The sequence below is a fragment of the Chiloscyllium plagiosum genome, unplaced genomic scaffold (assembly GCF_037043375.1).
Source record: "Chiloscyllium plagiosum isolate Xiang-an unplaced genomic scaffold, Cpla_swu_hap1 HiC_scaffold_5, whole genome shotgun sequence".
Taxonomy (NCBI): domain Eukaryota; kingdom Metazoa; phylum Chordata; class Chondrichthyes; order Orectolobiformes; family Hemiscylliidae; genus Chiloscyllium; species Chiloscyllium plagiosum.
The window spans coordinates 129,897,361-129,917,108 of record NW_028270143.1 but is presented as its reverse complement, the minus strand read 5'-3'; the positions used below and the strand labels follow the sequence as shown (position 1 = coordinate 129,917,108).

The following is a 19,748-nucleotide window of genomic DNA, read 5'->3' as shown; positions in this document are numbered from 1 at the left end:
TGTTAACTCATTTTCTGTTCAGATAGGCACACTACAACCTAGAGCTCAGTGGAATTTCTCATCTTCAGAAGCCGACTGCAGTGTCCGTTGTCTTTCTTACATCCTTTCTCTCCCTGCAACCCAAGTCCCACCATCGTCTTGTTTACTCTCAGGAGAAGGGACTACTTCTCTCGCCACTCCCCACTCATTTTATTCTTCTTTCACCACTACTGCATGGTCATTCAGTGATTAGCACTGCTGTCTCAGTGCTATGGAGCCATGTTTGATTCCAGCCTTGGGTGACTGGCTCTGTTGAGTTTGCACATTCTCAGTGTCTGCAGGGGTTACCTCCCACAATCCAAAGATGTGCAGGCAAGGTGGATTGGCAGTGTGAAATTGTTCAGGGCTGTGTTGGCTAAGTGGATTAGCTATGGAAAATGCAGGGTTACAGGGGTAGGGTAGGATGATTACTATGGGTGGGACACATTCAGAGGGTTAATCTGGACTTAAGGACCTGCTTCCACACTTGTAGGGATTCAATGATTTACACCAAAAAGCCCTTTGTCTGGGCCTCTACAGCATCTGTTCCCTCTATTGCCCCTCCACTTGTTAGAAAAGGGTTAAAAAAGTCACTAACATCTTTCAGTCTTGAAGCATCATATTGAGTTAACGTTTCAAATCCAGTCTCTTGCTAGAGGCTGTCAGACCTGCAACCGTTGTGTTTGTGAAAATAAACATGAGCGATTAGACTCACATCAAAAAGAGTGCTCAAATTGTTTCACTAAAGGAGAATAATAATCCTAGTCTTCAAATTTACTCAGTCTCAAAGGCAATGAAAATTAAAATACCATGGATACTGGAAGTCTGAAAGAAGCTCAGAGAAGGTAGGATAAGCAGAGAGAGGGACTCAGCAGATACCTTTCAGAACCAAGAACCCGGTCATTTTAGCAATCAGCTAGAGGTACGAAGTGTTCAAACACTCAATGGACATACCAAAGCCAAAAAAGGGACTCCAGTTGAGAAATAAATATATTTATTTTTTAAAAAATGGTCCATACTCCCCTCAGGAAGAGAAAATGAGGAACATGAAGACTTTAAGTTATTGTTTCTTTCTTTCCCCAATCCTATAAACCATCCCTTTATTCACCTGACAATACTAACTCAAAGTACTGTTGCTCCCAGGTTTCTGAAGAAATTAATGGACCGTGGAGTGCATAACAGGATTTTGCAATTTGCTCTCATCAAGTTACATATGGAAATGGAAGAGGGGGTTTGAAAGGTGAAGCCAGAGGCAATAGCAGCAACCCCTGCCCTGGGCAAATGAAGCCCAGCTGAGGAGCTGCTAACGTAAGGGATATCAAGGCTTCAACACTGACATTTTTATACTGCAACATTCTCTTGAGAAACCTTACTTTGTCCCAGTTTCTTTGAAAGAAAAAAACTAGCAGCATAAACAGCTAACTGTTTATCAAGATAACTTCACTTTTTTTTAAAAATTGCATCGCAAAGAACAAAAAGTAGTGATAATAATCTCTAGGTTTGTATTTAAAATACTGATGGGCTCCTTTCCATGGGCAATTGAGAGAGCCAGTATTCCCTAGTCCCTGCTACCTCAATATGGAGTCAGTCAATCTCAGGTCTTCCATCTTTAAATGGTGATTAACCCACAGGTGGATTGGAGAAAATAATTTTTAAAAAAGTGCCGAAGAAGGATAAAAAGGTGGAGAGCTGGGAGATGAAACTTTGAACAGGTGAAATATGGAACAGGTGACAGAAATCCAGGCCCAATTGCGAAAAGATGGAGCACCTTCCAATAAGATTTAAACCCTCTGATTATCCATTGTCAAGCACAATGGATTCAAGGCTTCTTTGCATAGGTAAATAGTCTTTGCTGTGATTTGGAGGCTTCCTTTGGGTTCAGTCTGATGAGATGTCCCTCTGCCAGTCACTGGCCACAGATATCCACACATGCCTGCCCTGATGTGAAGAGCTGGTAGACACTAACCAATGGGAACATGACTAAGGCACCGATCAGTGAGCCGATCTGAATGGATGCTCCGCACCAGACCAGGGCCAGGTGACCCGCCTCATGGAGGATGCTGCCAATCACCACTTTCACATAGGAAAACAAGCCAGTAAAGAGCATCCATGCACTCACCTGGAGAAGAACCACAAAGATGGCAAATCAGACAGTGCCACAGCCACACACCAATTAGACCAACCCACAACAACATGCCCCAAATCTGATCCTCTTAGTACACTGACCAATATGAATCCCTCAGCTAAAATCACAAACTAGCCACTTCTCATTGTGCAGCTTAGCCACTACACTTCCTGGGGGTATATTTTGAAAGCATTTCACTGGCTGTAAAGCCGATTGGAATGTCAGAGGGATGACCAGTGTTATGGTTAGACCGGTATATCTCAGATCAAGAATACGCTTTTCCTTGCAGAGGGACCTAGGGACGATAAAGAGTAATAAAGCTAGTAGCAAATTAAAAAAAAGGAGAAATTTCCAAAAGTTTCTCTTTTTATATTTTTCATGCATTGTCAGCATTACTGACATGGCCAGTATTTGTTCCCCATTCTCAACTGCCCTTGTGACAAAGTGGCTTGCTGGATCATTTCAGAGGGTGGTTATGATTCAACCATATTGCTGTGGGACTGGGGTTATGTGCAGGCCAGATTGGGCAAAGATGGTAAATGTCCTTCCCTCCAGGAAAGGAGGGTTTTGATGACAATCCAGTTACAGTCATCGTCACCATCACAGAGACCAGTTGCACATTCCAGGTTCATAAACTGAATAAAAAACAAAACGCCCAAGTGGTGGAATTTGAACCCATGCCCTGGATCATGATCCTGAACCTTTGGACTGTATATCCAGTGACATTACCACCACAGCATCATTATTCCACAATAATTAGATGTTCTGGAGGCAGATCACTGCACTGGAGACAAATTGTTTCGCTCCATAAATACTGCCAGACTGAAGTTTCTCCTGCACTTTGTTCCAGATCTCCATAAACCAACCTTTGTTTTATTTTAATTAAATAGATGTGTTTAATTGCGCTTTCCCTCAAAGTGTCTCAATAAAATAGTATATTGTTTAGGTTAGTCAAGGAGGGATGGAGGTTTGAGAAATATAGATGGAGCCCAGTTGCCTATTTTATGCAGCAAAACACTGCCATGCATCTCCATGGATCCTGCTAGTGGTTTACACAATAGCCTGAACGGGATCCCAGAGCGTAGTCTTTTTTCTTTGCTATACTCACCACTAAAACAACACCCATTGAGCTCCCCAGCAACAGGGGGCATGGACTGAGTGCCGCCAATGTCAAAATGTAGACTCCACACAGTAATCCTAGAAATGCCAGGACACCAAGTCCAATACTGGACCTGCACACAATTAAACAGCACAGAATAGATTAAACATGATATTCTGCTGTAGCATTGACATTAGTGATAAAGGAAAAAAGGGGGTCACGGGAGTAAGGGTCAAAGAGATAGATGAGCAAAGGAAAGACAAGATAAGGGAATGGTTTCTGAGCTGCAGAGGGTTAAATTTAACAATGGTAAACTGGAGAATGCTGCCAATATTTATCAGGAGGAAACAGGAATAACTGAAGTTAAGAGGGTAGCTAAGGCAGCATATATGATGCTTGGCTTTATCAGTTGTGACAGAGGTTATAACTTCCCTCCTCTTATGTGGGAGCTGTACAGAAAACTCTGGCTCGGCTACTTATGGAGTACTGTGTGCAATTCTGGTCCCCACACTATAGTAAGGATAGGATTGCACTGGAAGAGTGCAGAGGTGTTTCACTAGGGTGCTGTCTGGGATGGAGCAGTTAGCTATGAAGAGAGGCTGGATAAGCTCAGATTGTTTTTTTGGAGCAGGGAAAGTGGAGGTGGGGCCAAGGGGAAACCTGAAAGAAATGTAAAAAGATTATTGGGACATGGATAGGGTGGACAAAGAGCAGCTGTTCCTGTTGGGAAAAGGGTCAATAACAAAAGGAACAATTTTAAAATAAGAGGCAGAAGGTTTATCATACAATTTTATGTACAGAACGTGGGCATTCAACCCATCATGTTTGTACTGGCTCCCAAAACAGCTACCCATCTAGGCCCATTCTCCAGCTCTCTGTAGCCCTCTAAATTAATATCTTTCAAAGTATGTATAGCTGTCTTCTGAAACCTCCTCTTACGGAATCCACTTCTACCACTCTCCCAGGTAGTGCATTCCAAATCCTAACTACTGAGTAAAGTTTCTCCTTATTTCACCCCTAGCTCTTGCTGACAATCTTGAAATAATTACCCCTAGTTACTGACAAGCCAACTAGTAGAAACAGAAAATCGTTTTTACCCTGTCAAATTATTCATGATTCTGAGCACCTCAATAAAGGTCACCTCTTAATCTCCTTTACTCAAAGGAGAATAAGCCCAATCTCTCCAATCTTTTCTCCTCATTCCAGATTTAATTCTAGTAAATCTCCTTTCTAAAAAGCTCTCTCCAGGGCTTTAACATCCTTACTGAAATACAGGTGCCCAGAACTGAACTCAACACTCCAAATAGGAGTTAGAGAGGATTGGAGGAAGACATTTTCACCTAGTGGGTGCCAGGGGTCTGGAATGCACTGACTGGGAGGGTGGTTGAAGTAGGAAATCTCAACCTTAAAAAGTACTTGGATAAGCACTTGAAATGTCATTATAACATTCAAGACTACATTTAGAGTGCTGGAAAGTGGAATTAATTCAGGTTTAGTGTAGCTTTGCTAGTACAGTCACGATGACTCAAAGCACCTCTTCCATACTGTATAATTTTGCAATGAGAATGTGGAGAGACTGGAGGAGGCGGCGGCTGTTCTTTCCTGGTCAAATAACAGAAGTGATTGAAGAGATTTTTCAGAATCATGAATAGCTGTGATAGGGGGAATTCCATGAAACTTGATAATGGAGGTAAAAACACTTAAGGAAAACACCAGATCATCATAATGACAATAAAATATAGCATGTTGTGATTTAGAAAGCACTACCTGAAGTTCTGTAGGAAGCAGATATAATAGTAATTTTAAAAAATAGAAAAAAGTGATCTCACCTTGAGTGCACAAACATGGCAATGAAGCAGGCCAACGGATTGGCGAGATTCCCAAGCACCACTGCCAGGTGGAAGGTGGTGCTCCCATAGGGCAGGCAGGAGTACGTCTGGATTGATGGCAGCACCCCATTGGTCAGAGCATTGGAGACAGCCAGCAAGATAAGCAGGTAGACGTTACGGGTAGTGCAGAATGGAGCTGGGATTTTGGGGGTTGGCTTACTCTCCGTAGTCAGTTGGCACGATTCCTTGCCGTCGTGCGTCGTGTGCTGCTTGCTGTTGCTTTTTCGGGCCAGTCCAGCAAAGGACAAGAGGGAGATAGACATTAGCCCCACTAAAAGCCAGAAAAAGGTACTAGCTGTGAAGTTCTCCTCAAGGTAGTGTGGTTGAAGAGATTGGGAGCCATTGGCAGCAGAGCTGTTGCGACATTCCAGCTGGCCAACACCCTGCACTAGGGCTGCCACACATGGGAAGAAAGCACTGAAGCCCTGGCCTACAAAGAAGGTCTTGATGTACTTAGATGATAGGCGGAACATGAAGGGCAGGAAAGTGACATTGGAGGTGCAGCAGACAAAGGCTAGAGCAAAAGCCAGGGTCAAGAAGGCAACACTGTGCCGCTCCCCGCCAATCAGCACAATCCGATCCCAGGTGAGCGCTAAGGCAACAGAGGAAATCACACCGAGTGCTTGGATGGAGTATATAAGACAACGTTCGTTCAGCAGGCCTGGGGAGAACCGGTGAGCAAGGGTGACCAATAGGGGGCCAACATTTGAAAAGGCAATCAGTACTGTCAAATAGGCTGGCAGATTCCACGCTAGGGAACAGAAAGAAATACAAAAAGGTGAGTCATAAAGACAAACAAAGAGAAACAGGCCCTTCTGCCCAACACATCTATGTTAACCAACAAACCCCAAACTACACTAATCCCATTTACCTACGCTTGGCCCATATCCTACTGTGCCCTATTCATCTCGATGCTTCTTAAAATGTACGAGTATCCACCTCCACACCCTTTTAGCAAGATTTCCCACATTTCTACCATCCCACGTGAAATTTTTTTCCTCAGATCTCATCTAAATCACTTGGTCTTCACCTTATACTTGTGCCCTCTGATCTTAGATACATCTTCAATGGGAAAGAGATTCTCATGATCTACAAGGTGAATGTCTGTCAATTTTGTATACCTCAGCTTCCCCCCTCAGCCTCCTCTGTTCCAGAGAAAACAAACCCAGTCTGTCGAGGCTCTCCTCAAAAGACTCTTCATCCCAGGCAATAAAGAACAGTACAGCACCCTCATGCTCATATCTCACTACATCAAATGGGTCCATGCACAGATCACCCCTTTGGTCACTTATGGGCCCCTCTCAATCTGGTAATACTCATTCTTAATATACTTACAAAATGCCTTGGGGTTTCTTAATCTTCTCCAATATATTGTGGCACCTCTTTACCTTCATAATTTCTCTTTAAGAAAAACAAAGAACTTCTCTGTACTTTAAGGGTCTCACCTATTTTTAAATAGGCTGTATTTAATATGACATCTGCTTCCTTTTGTTTGTAAAAGAAACTCTTGGCATCTAGGGTTCCCTGGACTTGCTGCTGTTGCTGGTAAGAGTTCAGACCCAGCATGTTCCTCTTAGCATACTACTTTCAAAAGACTCCTGCTTTCAAAACATAGCCTTACCTGCAAACAGCTGCTCCTAGTCTGTATTTGTCAGATCCTGTCTAATGACATTGAAATTGGCACTCCCCAGTTTAGAGGATTAACTTCAGCACTATCATTATCCCTTTCCATAAGGAGTTATAGTCACCATTCCCAAAATGCCCACCCACTGACACTTGACCAGCTTCATTCCTGAGCACTGCTAGAGTAGGGCTATTTACATACTAGCACAAAGTTCTCCTGGATGCATTAATCTCCTGGACCCAGTCTAATTCTTTCACACTAAAAAAGGTGCTCCCAGTTAATGTTGGCAAAGTTCAATTCCCCTCCAACTACAACCCTGCAAGATTACACAGATATGAGGCAGTACAGAACAGGCCCTTTAGCCCATTGTCTTTCTACTGATCATGATGCAACTTTCAACTAATCCCATTTGCCTGCACTTGGTCCATGTCCTTCTATGTGTCTGTCTAAATGCCTCTTAAGCATTACTATCATATCTGCTTCTACCACCTCCCTAGTAGCATATTCCAGACACTTAGCACCCTCTCCAAATAAAATTGGCCTTGCAAATCTGCTTTAAAAACGTTTCTCCTCACCATAAACCTATACCCCCTAGTGGTGACTAGAACTGCACACATTGCTCCAAACGTGGCCTAACTACAGGGGAACCTTAATTATCTGAATATCGGATTATCCAGCAAGATCCCAAGGTTCCAGTGCTCGGCTAAACTATATTACCTGGCATTTGAGGCAACAGAGGAGATCACACAGAGTGCTTGGATGGAGTATATAAGACAACGTTCGTTCAGCAGGCCTGGGGAGAACCAGTGAGCAAGGGTGACCAATAAGGGGCCAACATTTGAAAAGGCAATCAGTACTGTCAAATAGGCTGGCAGATTCCACGCCAAGTCCTTTGGATAATTGAGGTTCCTCTGTATAGTTTTATATACAAATTTTTATACTTAATGCCCTGACCAATGAAGGCAAGTATGCTGCAGGCATCCTTTAACACCTTATTCCACTAGTGTTGCCACTTTCAGGGAGCTATAGACTTACATCCAGGATCCCACTGTACATCAATGCTCCTAAGGGTCTTGCCATTAACTATATGTTTTCCTCTTACATTTGACCTTCCAAAATGCATCACCTCACTTGTCCAAATTAAACTCCAAGTGTCATTTCTCTGCCCAACTTTCCAGCTAAGCCATATCCTGCTGTATCCTTTCACAGCCTTCCCCACTTTCCGTAACTCCACCCATTTTCATGTTGACAGCAAACTTACGAATCAGACCGCTTCCAAATTTCACCTATTAGCAATAATTGTTAAAAAGAAACCCAAAGCACAGTCACCCCATAACCATTTTTGTTCCACAAGGAACCATTACCCTAGGATCAGTTCAGGTCTTTTTCTTTCCATTTAGATCTTGAGAGTTGCTGCACTGTGCCACCGTGGGCGGCACGGTGTCTGCGTGGGTTTCCTCCGGGTGCTCCGGTTTCCTCCCACAATTCAAAGATGTGCAGGTCAGGTGAATTGGCCATGCTAAATTGTCCGTAGTGTTAGGTAAGGGGTAAATGTAGGGGTATGGGTAGGTTGCGCTTCGGCGGGTCGGTGTGGACTTGTTGGGCCGAAGGGCCTGTTTCCACACTGTAAAGTAATATAAGATGACAGCTGCACAAGAACTCAGGCATGACAGGTAAAATGGTCTCTTTCAGTGCTGTGCAATTTAGAGATAGATGGAACTGGACTAACATTAGTAGAGGTAGTCATAGAGGTCGACAGCCCACAATGTATGCTAATCAAGAATTATAATCCCATTTTCCAGCATTTGGAATATAGCCTCACATGCCTTGCCATTGAAGAAGGATTTAGATGGGCACTTGCAATGTTAGAAGGATTTCTGCCTTTACCACTGACAGACCGTGAGGTTCAGATTCCCACCACTCGGTGAAAATTATTTGCTCACATACCCTCTAAAACCTTCTGCCCCTTAAATCCATGCCCTGGTCATTAATCACCTCACCAGGGGGAAACAAAAAGCTTCTTCCTCTCTATGCCCCTCAATTTTATACATCTCAACCATGTCCCCTCTGCTCTAAGGGAAAACAACTACAGACTATTCAGTTTCTCTAGCCAAGGCAACATCCTGGTAAATGTCCTCTGCACCCTTTCCAATGCAATCATATCCCTAGATTACAGAAGAGTAGACTGTTCTAGCTGAGGCCTAACCAATACTTTACACAGGTCCAGCCTAACCTCCCTGCCTCATCTAATAAAGGCAAGTATCCAAATGCCTTCTTAACCACCTTATCTCCTGTCTTGGTACCTTGAGACTCACGTACATACATATCCCAGGTACCTCTGATTCTTGGTTCTTCCTAGGGTCCTACTGTTTATCATATTTCTTTCCTTCCCAGCCCATCTATACCCTCCTGTAATCTAAAGCCATCCTCAATATTTATCATGTGAACTTACTGATCAGATACAAGAAGGGGTTAACCCAGCCGGAATAATAAACAGTATCTGGACAGTCCACTAAACAACATTTTGGTCTTTCCACTCTACAAAATGCACAAAGAAAATGTCATATGGTCAGAGATGGGAAGCTGTGCTGATTACATAATTAATCATTAACTCATTTAACATGGCTCCAATACAGAAAGACAAGAACATGGAGAATCTCCTCCAGTTTGATCACTTGACCAGACATTGCTGGGATGGCAGGAGGATGGAGGAGATTATCAGAGATTGAGCAAGTTGGTTAGGACTTTATTCACAAATTTAGAGAATGAAGGGAGGATCTCACAGAAGCGTAGGGAATTCTAACAGGGCCACACAGGAAGAAAGTTACCAATGGGAACGGAGGGTGAGAAAGAGTCCAGAACTAGGAGTCATGGTTTAAGGATGGGGTGAACTTCTATATTAAAAAATGACAAGAGGAGAAATGTCTTCATTCTATGTTAAGCCTCTGGAATTCACTACCACAGAGAGTGGGTAAGGCCAAAACAACATTGTGTTTGGGGAGGGGAGGGAAGGGAAGGTAAGGATTCATTGATCAATCATATTATGTTGAGTGGCAGAGCAGACTCCACCAGTCAAATGGACCCATGCCCATGTTTTTATGTTTAAAACAAATTTCTATAGCACCTTTAACTCCGAGCACTAAAAGCATTTCACAGCCTGGTGTAAGTGCTGCCACAGTAGGAAGCACTTCTGGCAATTCAGATCAACTTAGTGATAGGAGTCAGAGGGTAGTGATAAAAGCTGTTTGAGAGACTGCAGCCCATTGTGCAGTGTCGTACCACAGATGCTTGGTCCCTTATTGTTTGTGATATTCATATTAGATTAGAATGCTGGAAAGGGGGCGGGGAAGTGATAAATGAGTTTGCTAATGACTCAAAAGCTTGGCCCAGTGACTGACAGTGTGGAGGAAGATATAAATAGATTGGTCAGATCAGTGGCAGATGGAATTTAACCCTGATAAGTGTGAGGAGTTGCACTTTAAGAGAAAAAAACAAGACAAGGGAGTACTCAATGACTGACAAGACATTAGGGGAGCAAGGGGAAATTTTGGGGTCCTTGTCCACAGATCACTGAAGATGGCAGGGCAGATTAGTAAAAGTGTATAATGAGACAATTCTGTGCCTTTAAAGTGAGTCCTGTCCTGTCTCTCTTGCACAGGGGTTGTGTCATGTGGTACAGAAGAGGGTCTCCTCCTGGCAGGCAGTTTGTAAATAGCTTGGGTTTCTCCCTGGGTGTTTGTTCAAAATAAGAAGAAAACAAAAAGTGGGTGGGGTCAGGTTCACACAGACGCAGAGGACTTTGGTTTTGCTTTGTTGGTTTCCTTGTTAGGTAGCTGCTGGAATGCATAGCGAGACTTCACAGAATCATTACAGTGTGGAAGCAGGCCATTCAGTCCATCAAGTCCACACCACCCCTCCAAAGAGCATCCCACCCAGACTCACCCCCCGACCTTGTTTCTGTCACTCTCCATTTCGTGGCCAGTCCACTTAGCCTCCACATCCCTGGATACTACAGACAATTTGGCACTGCCAATCTATCTAACCTGCACATCATCTCTCTGTTGCTAGATTGAAGACGGAGACAGATTTCTTCATAGGAATCTGCATCCCTTAGAGGGCTAGACAGCAAAATGGGAAGCTCTTCAACTGCAAGTACATGTGGATGACTGTGCTCTTATGCACACATCTACACTACCCAGGCAGAGAGTAACTCTGTTTAAAAAGGGAGGTAGTGGCCTAAGGTATTTCTGCTAAAGTATTAATTCAGAGAGACCCAGATAATGTTCTGAGGACCCTGGTTTGAATCTCACCATGGCAGATGGTGGAATTTGAATTCAATAAAATAAAATTTGGAATTAAAGAGTCAAATGGTGATCATGAAATCCTTGTCAATTATCAGAAAACCCCATCTGGTTCACTAATGGCCTTTAGGGAAGAAAACAGTCATCCTTACCTGGTCTGGCCTATGTGTGACTCCAGACCCACAGTGATGTGGCTGACTCTGCATTGCCCTGTGGACACCTAGGGATGGGCAATAAGTGCTGACCTGGCTAACAACACCCACATCAAGAATGAATTTTTTTAAAAAAAGTTGGAGATCGCATCATTGCAGAAACACTTGAATGTCACAAATGAATGGAGCTCCCCCCAACTCCAGGGACTGACCCAAAGTGGGCTGGCCACAGCCAGTGTAAAAGAAAGGAAAATGGCTGGACAGTTAATCCCAAGACCCAGATAATATTCTGGGAACCCAGGTTCATATCCCAAAGCAAATCAGTGGAATTATGAATTCAATACAAATCTGAAATTAAAGGGTTTAAGAACAACCACAAAGCCATTAAGGTTTGTCAGAAAATCACATCTGGTTCACTAACGTCCCTTAGGGAAAAAATCTTCTGTTCTTACTTAGTCTGGACTGCTTGTGACTCCAGGCCTACAGCTCTCAATTGAGCTCTGGGATAAGCAATAAGTGCTGGTCGAGCCAGCTACACACACACACACACACGAATAAAAACAAACTTAGGCATCCAGGAAAATCAATCCAGAAACTTCTAAATCTAAATACCCAAAACCACCAGAAGGGATGTCATGAAGAAAAGTATTTGGTCGCCCTCACCTTCAGGGAGAATCTGTGTTATGACTGGAAGCTCAACCCATAAAGAGTTCACTGCAACCCAAGACCCCATTCCAAACATGGCCACCAGCAGGTGGGTGAAGAGAGTGTTTCTGAATTCTCGTGTCGGCATCGTGTGATGAGGAGTTCCAATTCCTTGAAAAGCAGCAGAGAGAAGTGTCACTCAACATAACCAAGGTAGGTATTAACTTAGGAATTGGGTTTGGTCACAACTCTCATCATCACTATCCCATTTCCCCTTTCCCACCCATCCACACCAACACCCTCCCACATTTGAAACAATTTAAAGTCAATTACACTTGATTAATGTACATTAAAAGTGAGAACTTCACCCTCCAGTGGATGCTGGATGCACTGCACCCATTGCATAGACAGACAAATTCAAATCACAGGAATGCTAGGGGATGCATTTCATCCTTGGTGCAGTGTTGGTTGCGAAGGATTGGTCTACACGGTCTACTCCTCATAATTTTGTACATTTCAATCAAAAGTGATGACTACAGACACTGGAAATCAGTCTAGATTAGAGTGGTGCCAGAAAAGCACAGCAGGTCATGCAGCATCCGAGGAGCAGAGAAAAAAGAAATAAGTCAATGTTTCTGGCAAAAGCCCTTCATCAGGAATGAAGGATGAAGGGCTTTTGCCCAAAATGTCAATTTTCTTGCTCCACAGATGTTGCCTGACCTGCTGTGTTTTTCCAGCACCGCTCTAATCTAGCCCATGTCCCCTCTCATTCCCTTTTGCTCCAAGGAAGGATCAACCCCAGTCTGTCCAATCTCTTCAGAACAAACTCTCCAGCCTAGGCAGTGTCCCAGTAAACCTCCTTTGGGTCCTCACTAATGCAATCACATCCTTCCTATAATGTGGAATCTACAACCATATGCGATATTCTCTGTGGTCAAAGTTTGGGTGAAGATTTGTAGCTCGGGTGCTCGTTGTTGTGGTTCTGTTCGCCGAGCTGGGAATTTGTGTTGCAGACGTTTTGTCCCCTGTCGAGGTGACATCCTCAGTGCTTGGGAGCCTCCTGTGAAGCGCTTCTGTGGTGTTTCCTCTGGCATTTATATTGGCCTGTCCCTGCCGCTTCCGGTAGTCAGTTTCAGCTGTCCGCTGTAGTGGCCAGTATATGATGGCATTCATCCACAAACTCCACCAACAAACACATCGACCTGGACCCAATATACCGGCCACTACAGCGGACAGCTGAAACTGACAACCAGAAGCGGCAGGGACAGGCCACTATAAATGCCGGAGGAAACATCAAAGAAGTGCTTCACAGGAGGCTCCCAAGCACTGAGGATGTCACCTAGACAGGGGACGAAACGTTTGCAACAAAAATTTCCAGCTCGGCGAACAGAACCACAACATATTCTCTGTGGCCTAACTAATCAGTTCCAGCATAACTTCTCTGTTAAACTCGATGCCTCAGCTAATAAAGGCAAGCGTTCCACTTACATTTTCTAGCTCAATATGAAGATTGAGATCCCTCATGACTAATCACTTTTTGATATGCTCTCATTATTTTATTGTTTGTACACCACAATACCATGTTGTGAATGATAATACTCCCACAGGAGATTTCTTGCCTTTATATCTACCCCAACTATTATTTCCACATCTTGGTTTCCTGAACTTATTCTTCTCTATTGTGCTACGATTACAGACAAACAGATCCACCCTCCACTATAGCCTTTACAAATAAAAAAAACTGGATAGTTTTTTAAACCAGTAAGTCTGAGAGCTTTAAAGAACAGAAGGCTATTCAGCTACGTTCTAACACTAATCTCCCATTCAGTTAAAAAATAACAAATCCCTAATCAATATTAACATGGTTTTGTAAACCTTGCCGAACAAAAGATCAATAGCTGGTCATCGTCCCAAACAGTTCTCTCCCCACTTCAGTTACTTAGCCTGCAAACATACACTCAACATTTTCTACTGTCACTTCAGATTTCCAGTATCCACATTATTTCACTTACATTTAAAAAAATAAACTTTTGACATTGTCAATTGACCTCCAATTTTAATGGCTTCGGGTGGAAGCTCCAAATTCCTACTATCTTTTACAGGAAGAAATTCTTCCGAGCAGCTCTGAGTACGTGGTTAAGTCCCCGGTATTAATGACCTTGTCAAAGAAAGGCAACAACCAATTTATTTTACCACTAAAGGTGCACATTTAGCAAGGAGCCAGCTATTTAGAACTAAGAAGCCAACTTTGACAGTACTTATACCTGGTATGCTGTACTTTTCGTGGTCAGTGCTGAATAACTCAATGCAACTAGTGCTTTACCCAAAATTATTTTCCCATTCAACAACTCCTCGCCGACAGAAAAAAAGGACAAACCTGAGATCATTTAAATAGACCCTATTACCCACACTCATCTAGACGCCACAATAAGAAGTATGCGGATTGGCCTTGTTTTACTTATACCATCCAATCGAGGTGCATATTGTCTTAAAGGGGCACCCTCTTCAAGGGATGATCCAATATTTTGTCGACAAAATGCAAACTTCCAGCGAAACTTTTCAGTCTCCAAAAAGAAGACAGAAACATGTCAATGCCCCTGGCCTTCACTCACTCGGTAACTCGGGAGATATGCAGGAATCAATCCCAAACAAAAAAGATGACAAAAGAGATGCAGAAATCCAAGCGTGAAAGGCTTAGCGAATTTCACAAGAGGAAATGTCACATTACGAAACACATAACAGCGGTTAGCAATCTGCAGAAAAAAAAGAACAGAATGAACAATACACAGCCAGCTAGTCTGGGAATCTGCTCTGTGGCACGTACTGCAAGTGGGAACTTGGATAAGTACGCTCAGGGCATCCCACTACGCTCTCATGTCCAACATCACTTGTGTTACATCATCATGGTTCAAGACTCTTCCAGAGGCTATGATCCACAATCTAAGTGTTAAACTGTCACAGACAGAGAGTAAAGAAGCAATACTACAGGAATTTTTTTTTTATTTCAAAAATATACTTTATTCATATATATTTAATCTATACAATTGGACATGTCATCATTCTGTAAACATTCCATTTCTTTGCATTTCGAAACAGGGTAATCATTCGTATTCACAGGTTGGTGCGATTACATTGAGCTGAGACGCCAGCGGAGCCCAAATGACTGCGTGGGCCCCCTGTTCTTTAGGCAGGCAGATGTTACACGGTGGTCTTTCCCCACCGCGCCTTGGCGGCAGCTGCCCCAAGCTTCAGCGCGTCCCTCAACACGTAGTCCTGGACCTTGGAATGTGCCAGTCTGCAACACTCAGTCGGGGTCAACTCCTTCAGCTGGAAGATCAACAGGTTTCGGACCACCCAGAGAGCGTCCTTCACCGAGTTGATGATCCTCCAGGCACAGTTGATGTTCGTCTCGGTGTGCGTCCCGTGGGAACAGGCCGTAGAGCACGGAGTCCCGCGTCACGGTGCTGGTCAGGACGAACCTCACCAGACACCACTGCATTCCTCTCCAGACTTCCTCTGCGTAGGCACATTCCAGAAGGAGGTGTGTGACAGTCTCGTCCCCCCCAGCAGCCGCTTCGAGGGCAGCGTGTGGTGCGGCAGAGAGTCCGGGCGTGCATAAATGATCTCACAGGCAGAGCCCTTCTCACCACCAGCCAAGCCATGTATTGGTGCTTGCTGGAAAGTTCTGGCGATGAGGCATTCTGCCAAATGGCTTTGATAGTCTGCTCAGGGAACCGCTCGACAGGATCTGCCCTCTCCTTTTCCCGAAGGGTCTCAAGGACACTACGTGCTGACCACTTCCTGATGGACTTGTGGTCAAAGGTGTTTTTCTTGATAAATTTCTCCACGAAGGACAGATGGTACGGAACGGTCCAACTACTCGGAGCGTTCCGCAGCAGCGAGGCCAGGCCCATCCTTCGGGACAGGTAGAACCTCAGTACGTAGTGACACTTGGTGTTTGCGTACCGGGGATCCACGCACAGCTTGATGCAGCCACACACAAAGGTGGCCATCAGGGTGAGGGTTGCAATGGGTGTGTTTTTTCCCCCATTGCACCGGTCTTTGTACATTACATCTCTTCGGACGCGGTCCATCTTTGATCTCCACACGAAGTGGAAGATGGCCCGGGTGACTGCGGCGGCACAGGTTCTGGGGATAGGCCAGACCTGTGCCACGTATAACAATACTGAGAGTACCTCACACCTGATGACCAGGTTTTTACCCGCGATGGAGAGCCACCGTTGCTCCCATCTGCCCAGTTTCTGTCTCACCTTCCTGATCCGCTCCTCCCAGGTCTTGCCGCACGCCCCAGCCCCCCCGAACCAACTACCCAGCACCTTCAGGTGGTCAGTCCTGACGGTGAAGGGGATAGAGGATTGGTCGGCCCAGTTCCCGAAGAGCATGGCTTCGCTCTTGCCTCGGTTTACCTTGGCCCCTGAGGCCCGTTCGAACTGGTCACAGATGCACATGAGTCTGTGCACGGACAGCGGATCCGAGCAGAAAACGGCGACGTCATCCATGTACAGGGAGGCCTTAACCTGCAGACCCCCGCTGCCAGGAATAGTCACCCCTCTCAGGCTCGCATCCTTCCTGATGGACTCGGCAAATGCCTCTATGCAACACACAAACAAGGCAGGAGAGAGAGGGCAGCCCTGCCTGACTCCAGATCTGACTGGGAAGCTATCTGATTCCCACCCATTGATTGAGACTGCACTGACAATGTTGGTGTAGAGCAGTCTGATCCAATTAGCGATCCCGCCCCGAAGCCCATTTTGGAGAGGACATCCAGAAGCAGTACAGTGCGGGTGTTGTTACAATGGGGAAGACTGTACAGTGGGAGTGCTGTAACAATGGGGAAGACTGTACAGTGGGAGTGTTGTTATAATGGGGAAGACTGTACAGTGGGAGTGCTGTAACAATGGGGAAGACTACAGCGGGAATGTTGTTATAATGGGGAAGACTACAGTGGGAGTGTTATTATAATGGGGAAGACAGTACAGTGGGAGTGTTGTTTTAATGGGGAAGACAGTACAGTGGCAGTGCTGTTATAATGGGGAAGACTGTACAGTGGAGGTGTTGTTATAATGGGGAAGACTGTACAGTGGGAGTGCTGTTATAAGGGGAAGACAGTACAGTGGGAGTGTTATTATAATGGGGAAGACAGTACAGTGGGAGTGCTGTTATAATGGGGAAGAGTTGAGTGGGAGTGCTGTTATAATGGGGAAGACTGTACAGTGGGAGTGTTATAACGGGGAAGACTGTTCAGTGGGAGTGCTGTGATAATGGGGAAGACTGTACAGTGGGAGTGTTATAATGGGGAAACTGTACAGTGGGAGTGCTATTATAATGGGGAAGACTGTACAGTGAGAGTGTTGTTATAATGGGGAAGACAGTACAATGGGAGTGCTGTTATAATGGGGAAGACTGTACAGTGGGAGTGTTATAATGGGGAAGACTGTACAGTGGGAGTGCTGTTATAATGGGGAAGACTGTACAGTGGGAGTATTATAATGGGGATGACTGTACAGTGGGAGTGTGGTTATAATGGGGGAGACAGTACAGTGGGAGTATTGTTATAATGGGGAAGACAGTGCAGTGCGGGTGTTGTTATAATGGGGAGGACTGTACAGTGGGAGTGTTGTTATAATGGGGAAGACTGTACAGTGCGGGTGTTGTTATAATGGGGAAGACTGTACAGTGGGAGTGCTGTTATAATGGGGAAGACTGTACAGTGGGAGTGTTATTATAATGGGGAAGACAGTACAGTGGCAGTGCTGTTATAATGGGGAAGCCTGTACAGTGGGAGTGTTGTTATAATGGGGAAGACAGTATAGTGGGAGTCCTGTTATAATGGGGAAGACAGTTCAGTGGGAGTGTTATTATAATGCAGAAGAGAGTACAGTGGGAGTGTTGTTATAATGGGGAAAACTGTACAGTGGGAGTGCTGTTGTAATGGGGAAGACAGTACAGTGGGAGTGTTATTATAATGGGGAAGACTGTACAGTGCAGGTGTTGTTATAAACGGGAAGACTGGAGTGGGAGTGCTGCTATAATGGGGAAGACTGTTCAGTGGGAGTGCTGTTATAATGGGGAAGACTAGAGTGGGTCTGCTGTTATAATGGGGAAGACAGTACAGTGGGAGTGTTGTTATAATAGGGAAGACTACAGTGGGAGTGTTGTTATAATAGGGAAGACTACAGTGGGAGTGCTGTTATAATGGGGAAGACAGTACAGTGCAGGTTTTGTTATAATGGGGATGACAGTACAATGGGAGTGTTATTATAATGGGGAAGACAGTACAGTGGGAGTGTTGTTATAATGAGGAAGACTACAGTTAGAGTGCTGTTATAATGGGGAAGACTGTACAGTGGGAGTGCTGTTATAATGGGGAAGACTTTGCAGTGTGGGTGTTGTTATAATGGGGACGACAGTACAGTGGGAGTATTGTTATTAGATTTAGATTAGATTAGATTACATTACATTACAGCGTGGAAACAGGCCCTTCGGCCCAACAAGTCCACACTGACCCTCTGAAGCGCAATGCAAGAAGTATACGAAATAAGGTAGGTGAACTTGCAGCGTGGGTTGGTACCTGGGACTTCGATGTTGTGGCTATTACGGAGACATGGCTAGAACAGGGACAGGATTGGCTGTTGCAGGTTCCAGGATTTAAATGTTTTAGTAGGGTCAGAGGTGGGGGTAAAAGAGGGGGAGGTGTGGCATTGCTTGTCAAAGATAGTATTACAGTGGTGGAAAGGACGATGGATGAGGACTTGCCATCTGAGGTAGTTTGGGCTGAGGTTAGGAATAGGAAAGGTGAGGTCACCCTGATAGGAGTCTTTTACAGGCCTCCTAATAGTCCTAGAATCATTGAAGAAAGGATAGGGAAGGTGATTCAGGAGATGAGTGACAGTAATAGGGTGGTTGTTATGGGGGACTTTAACTTTCCTGATATTGATTGGGAAAGCTATAGCTCAAGTTCGTTAGATGGGTCAGTGTTTGTTCAATGCGTGCAGGAGAGTTTCCTGACACAATATGTAGACAGGCCAACAAGAGGTGAGGCCATACTGGATTTGGTTCTGGGTAACGAACCAGGCCAGGTGTTAGAATTAGAGGTAGGTGAGCACTTTGGGGATAGTGACCATAATTCGGTGATTTTTACTCTCGTGATGGAGAGGGATAAGTGTGTACTACAGGGCAAGAGTTATAGCTGGGGTCAGGGAAATTATGATGCGGTGAGGCATGACTTAGGATGTGTGGCTTGGAAAAGTAGACTCCAAGGCAAGAGTGTAAATGATATGTGGAGCTTGTTCAAGGAGCAACTATTGAGTGTCCTTGATAATTATGTACCTGTCAGGCAGGGAGGAAAGGGTCGTGCGAGGGAGCCGTGGTTTAATAAGGAATTGGAATCCCTTGTTAAATGGAAGAGGGCGGCCTATCTCAAGATGAGACGTGAAGGTTCAATTGGGGCGATTGAGAGTTATAGGGTAGCCAGGAAGGACCTGAAGAGAGAGCTAAGAGCAGCAAGGAGGGGACATGAAAGGTCCTTAGTCGGTAGGATTAGGGAAAACCCTAAGGCTTTCTATAGGTATGTTAGGAATAAAAGAATGACTAGGGTAGGAATAGGTCCAGTCAAGGATAGTAGTGGGAAGTTGCGTGTGGAGGCGGAAGAGATTGGGGAGACACTGAATGAATACTTTTCTTCAGTATTTACTCAGGAACAGGGCATTGTCGTCGATGTGAATACTGAGTCACAAATAAGTAGAATGGATGGCTTTGAGGTATGTAGAGAAGAGGTGTTGGAAATCCTGGAAAAGGTGAAAATAGATAAGTCCCCTGGGCCTGATGGCATTTATCCTAGGATTCTCTGGGAAGCAAGGGAGGAGATTGCAGAG

General features: G+C 44.7%; 1 protein-coding gene across 4 annotated transcripts; it reads right to left on the bottom strand.

Moving 5' to 3' along the window:
- Window positions 1-995: 995 nt before the first annotated feature.
- Window positions 996-14,576, bottom strand: slc52a2 (solute carrier family 52 member 2). 4 transcript variants are annotated; one of them, XM_087987650.1, is made up of 5 exons: window positions 14,466-14,576; window positions 11,872-12,024; window positions 5,072-5,882; window positions 3,252-3,375; window positions 996-2,137 (listed from the first exon to the last, which is right to left on the bottom strand). In XM_087987650.1, the coding sequence occupies exons 2-5, from the start codon at window positions 11,999-12,001 to the stop codon at window positions 1,925-1,927; spliced, it is 1,278 nt and encodes a 425-aa protein (XP_087843776.1). In that variant the 5' UTR covers window positions 12,002-12,024; window positions 14,466-14,576; the 3' UTR covers window positions 996-1,924. The 4 variants fall into 4 exon arrangements, with proteins under 4 accessions (XP_087843776.1, XP_043546858.2, XP_043546859.2 ...); XM_043690923.2 differs by lacking the exon at window positions 14,466-14,576 and adding an exon at window positions 14,231-14,445; XM_043690924.2 differs by lacking the exon at window positions 14,466-14,576 and adding an exon at window positions 14,118-14,250.
- Between the last annotated feature and the right edge of the window lie 5,172 nt (window positions 14,577-19,748).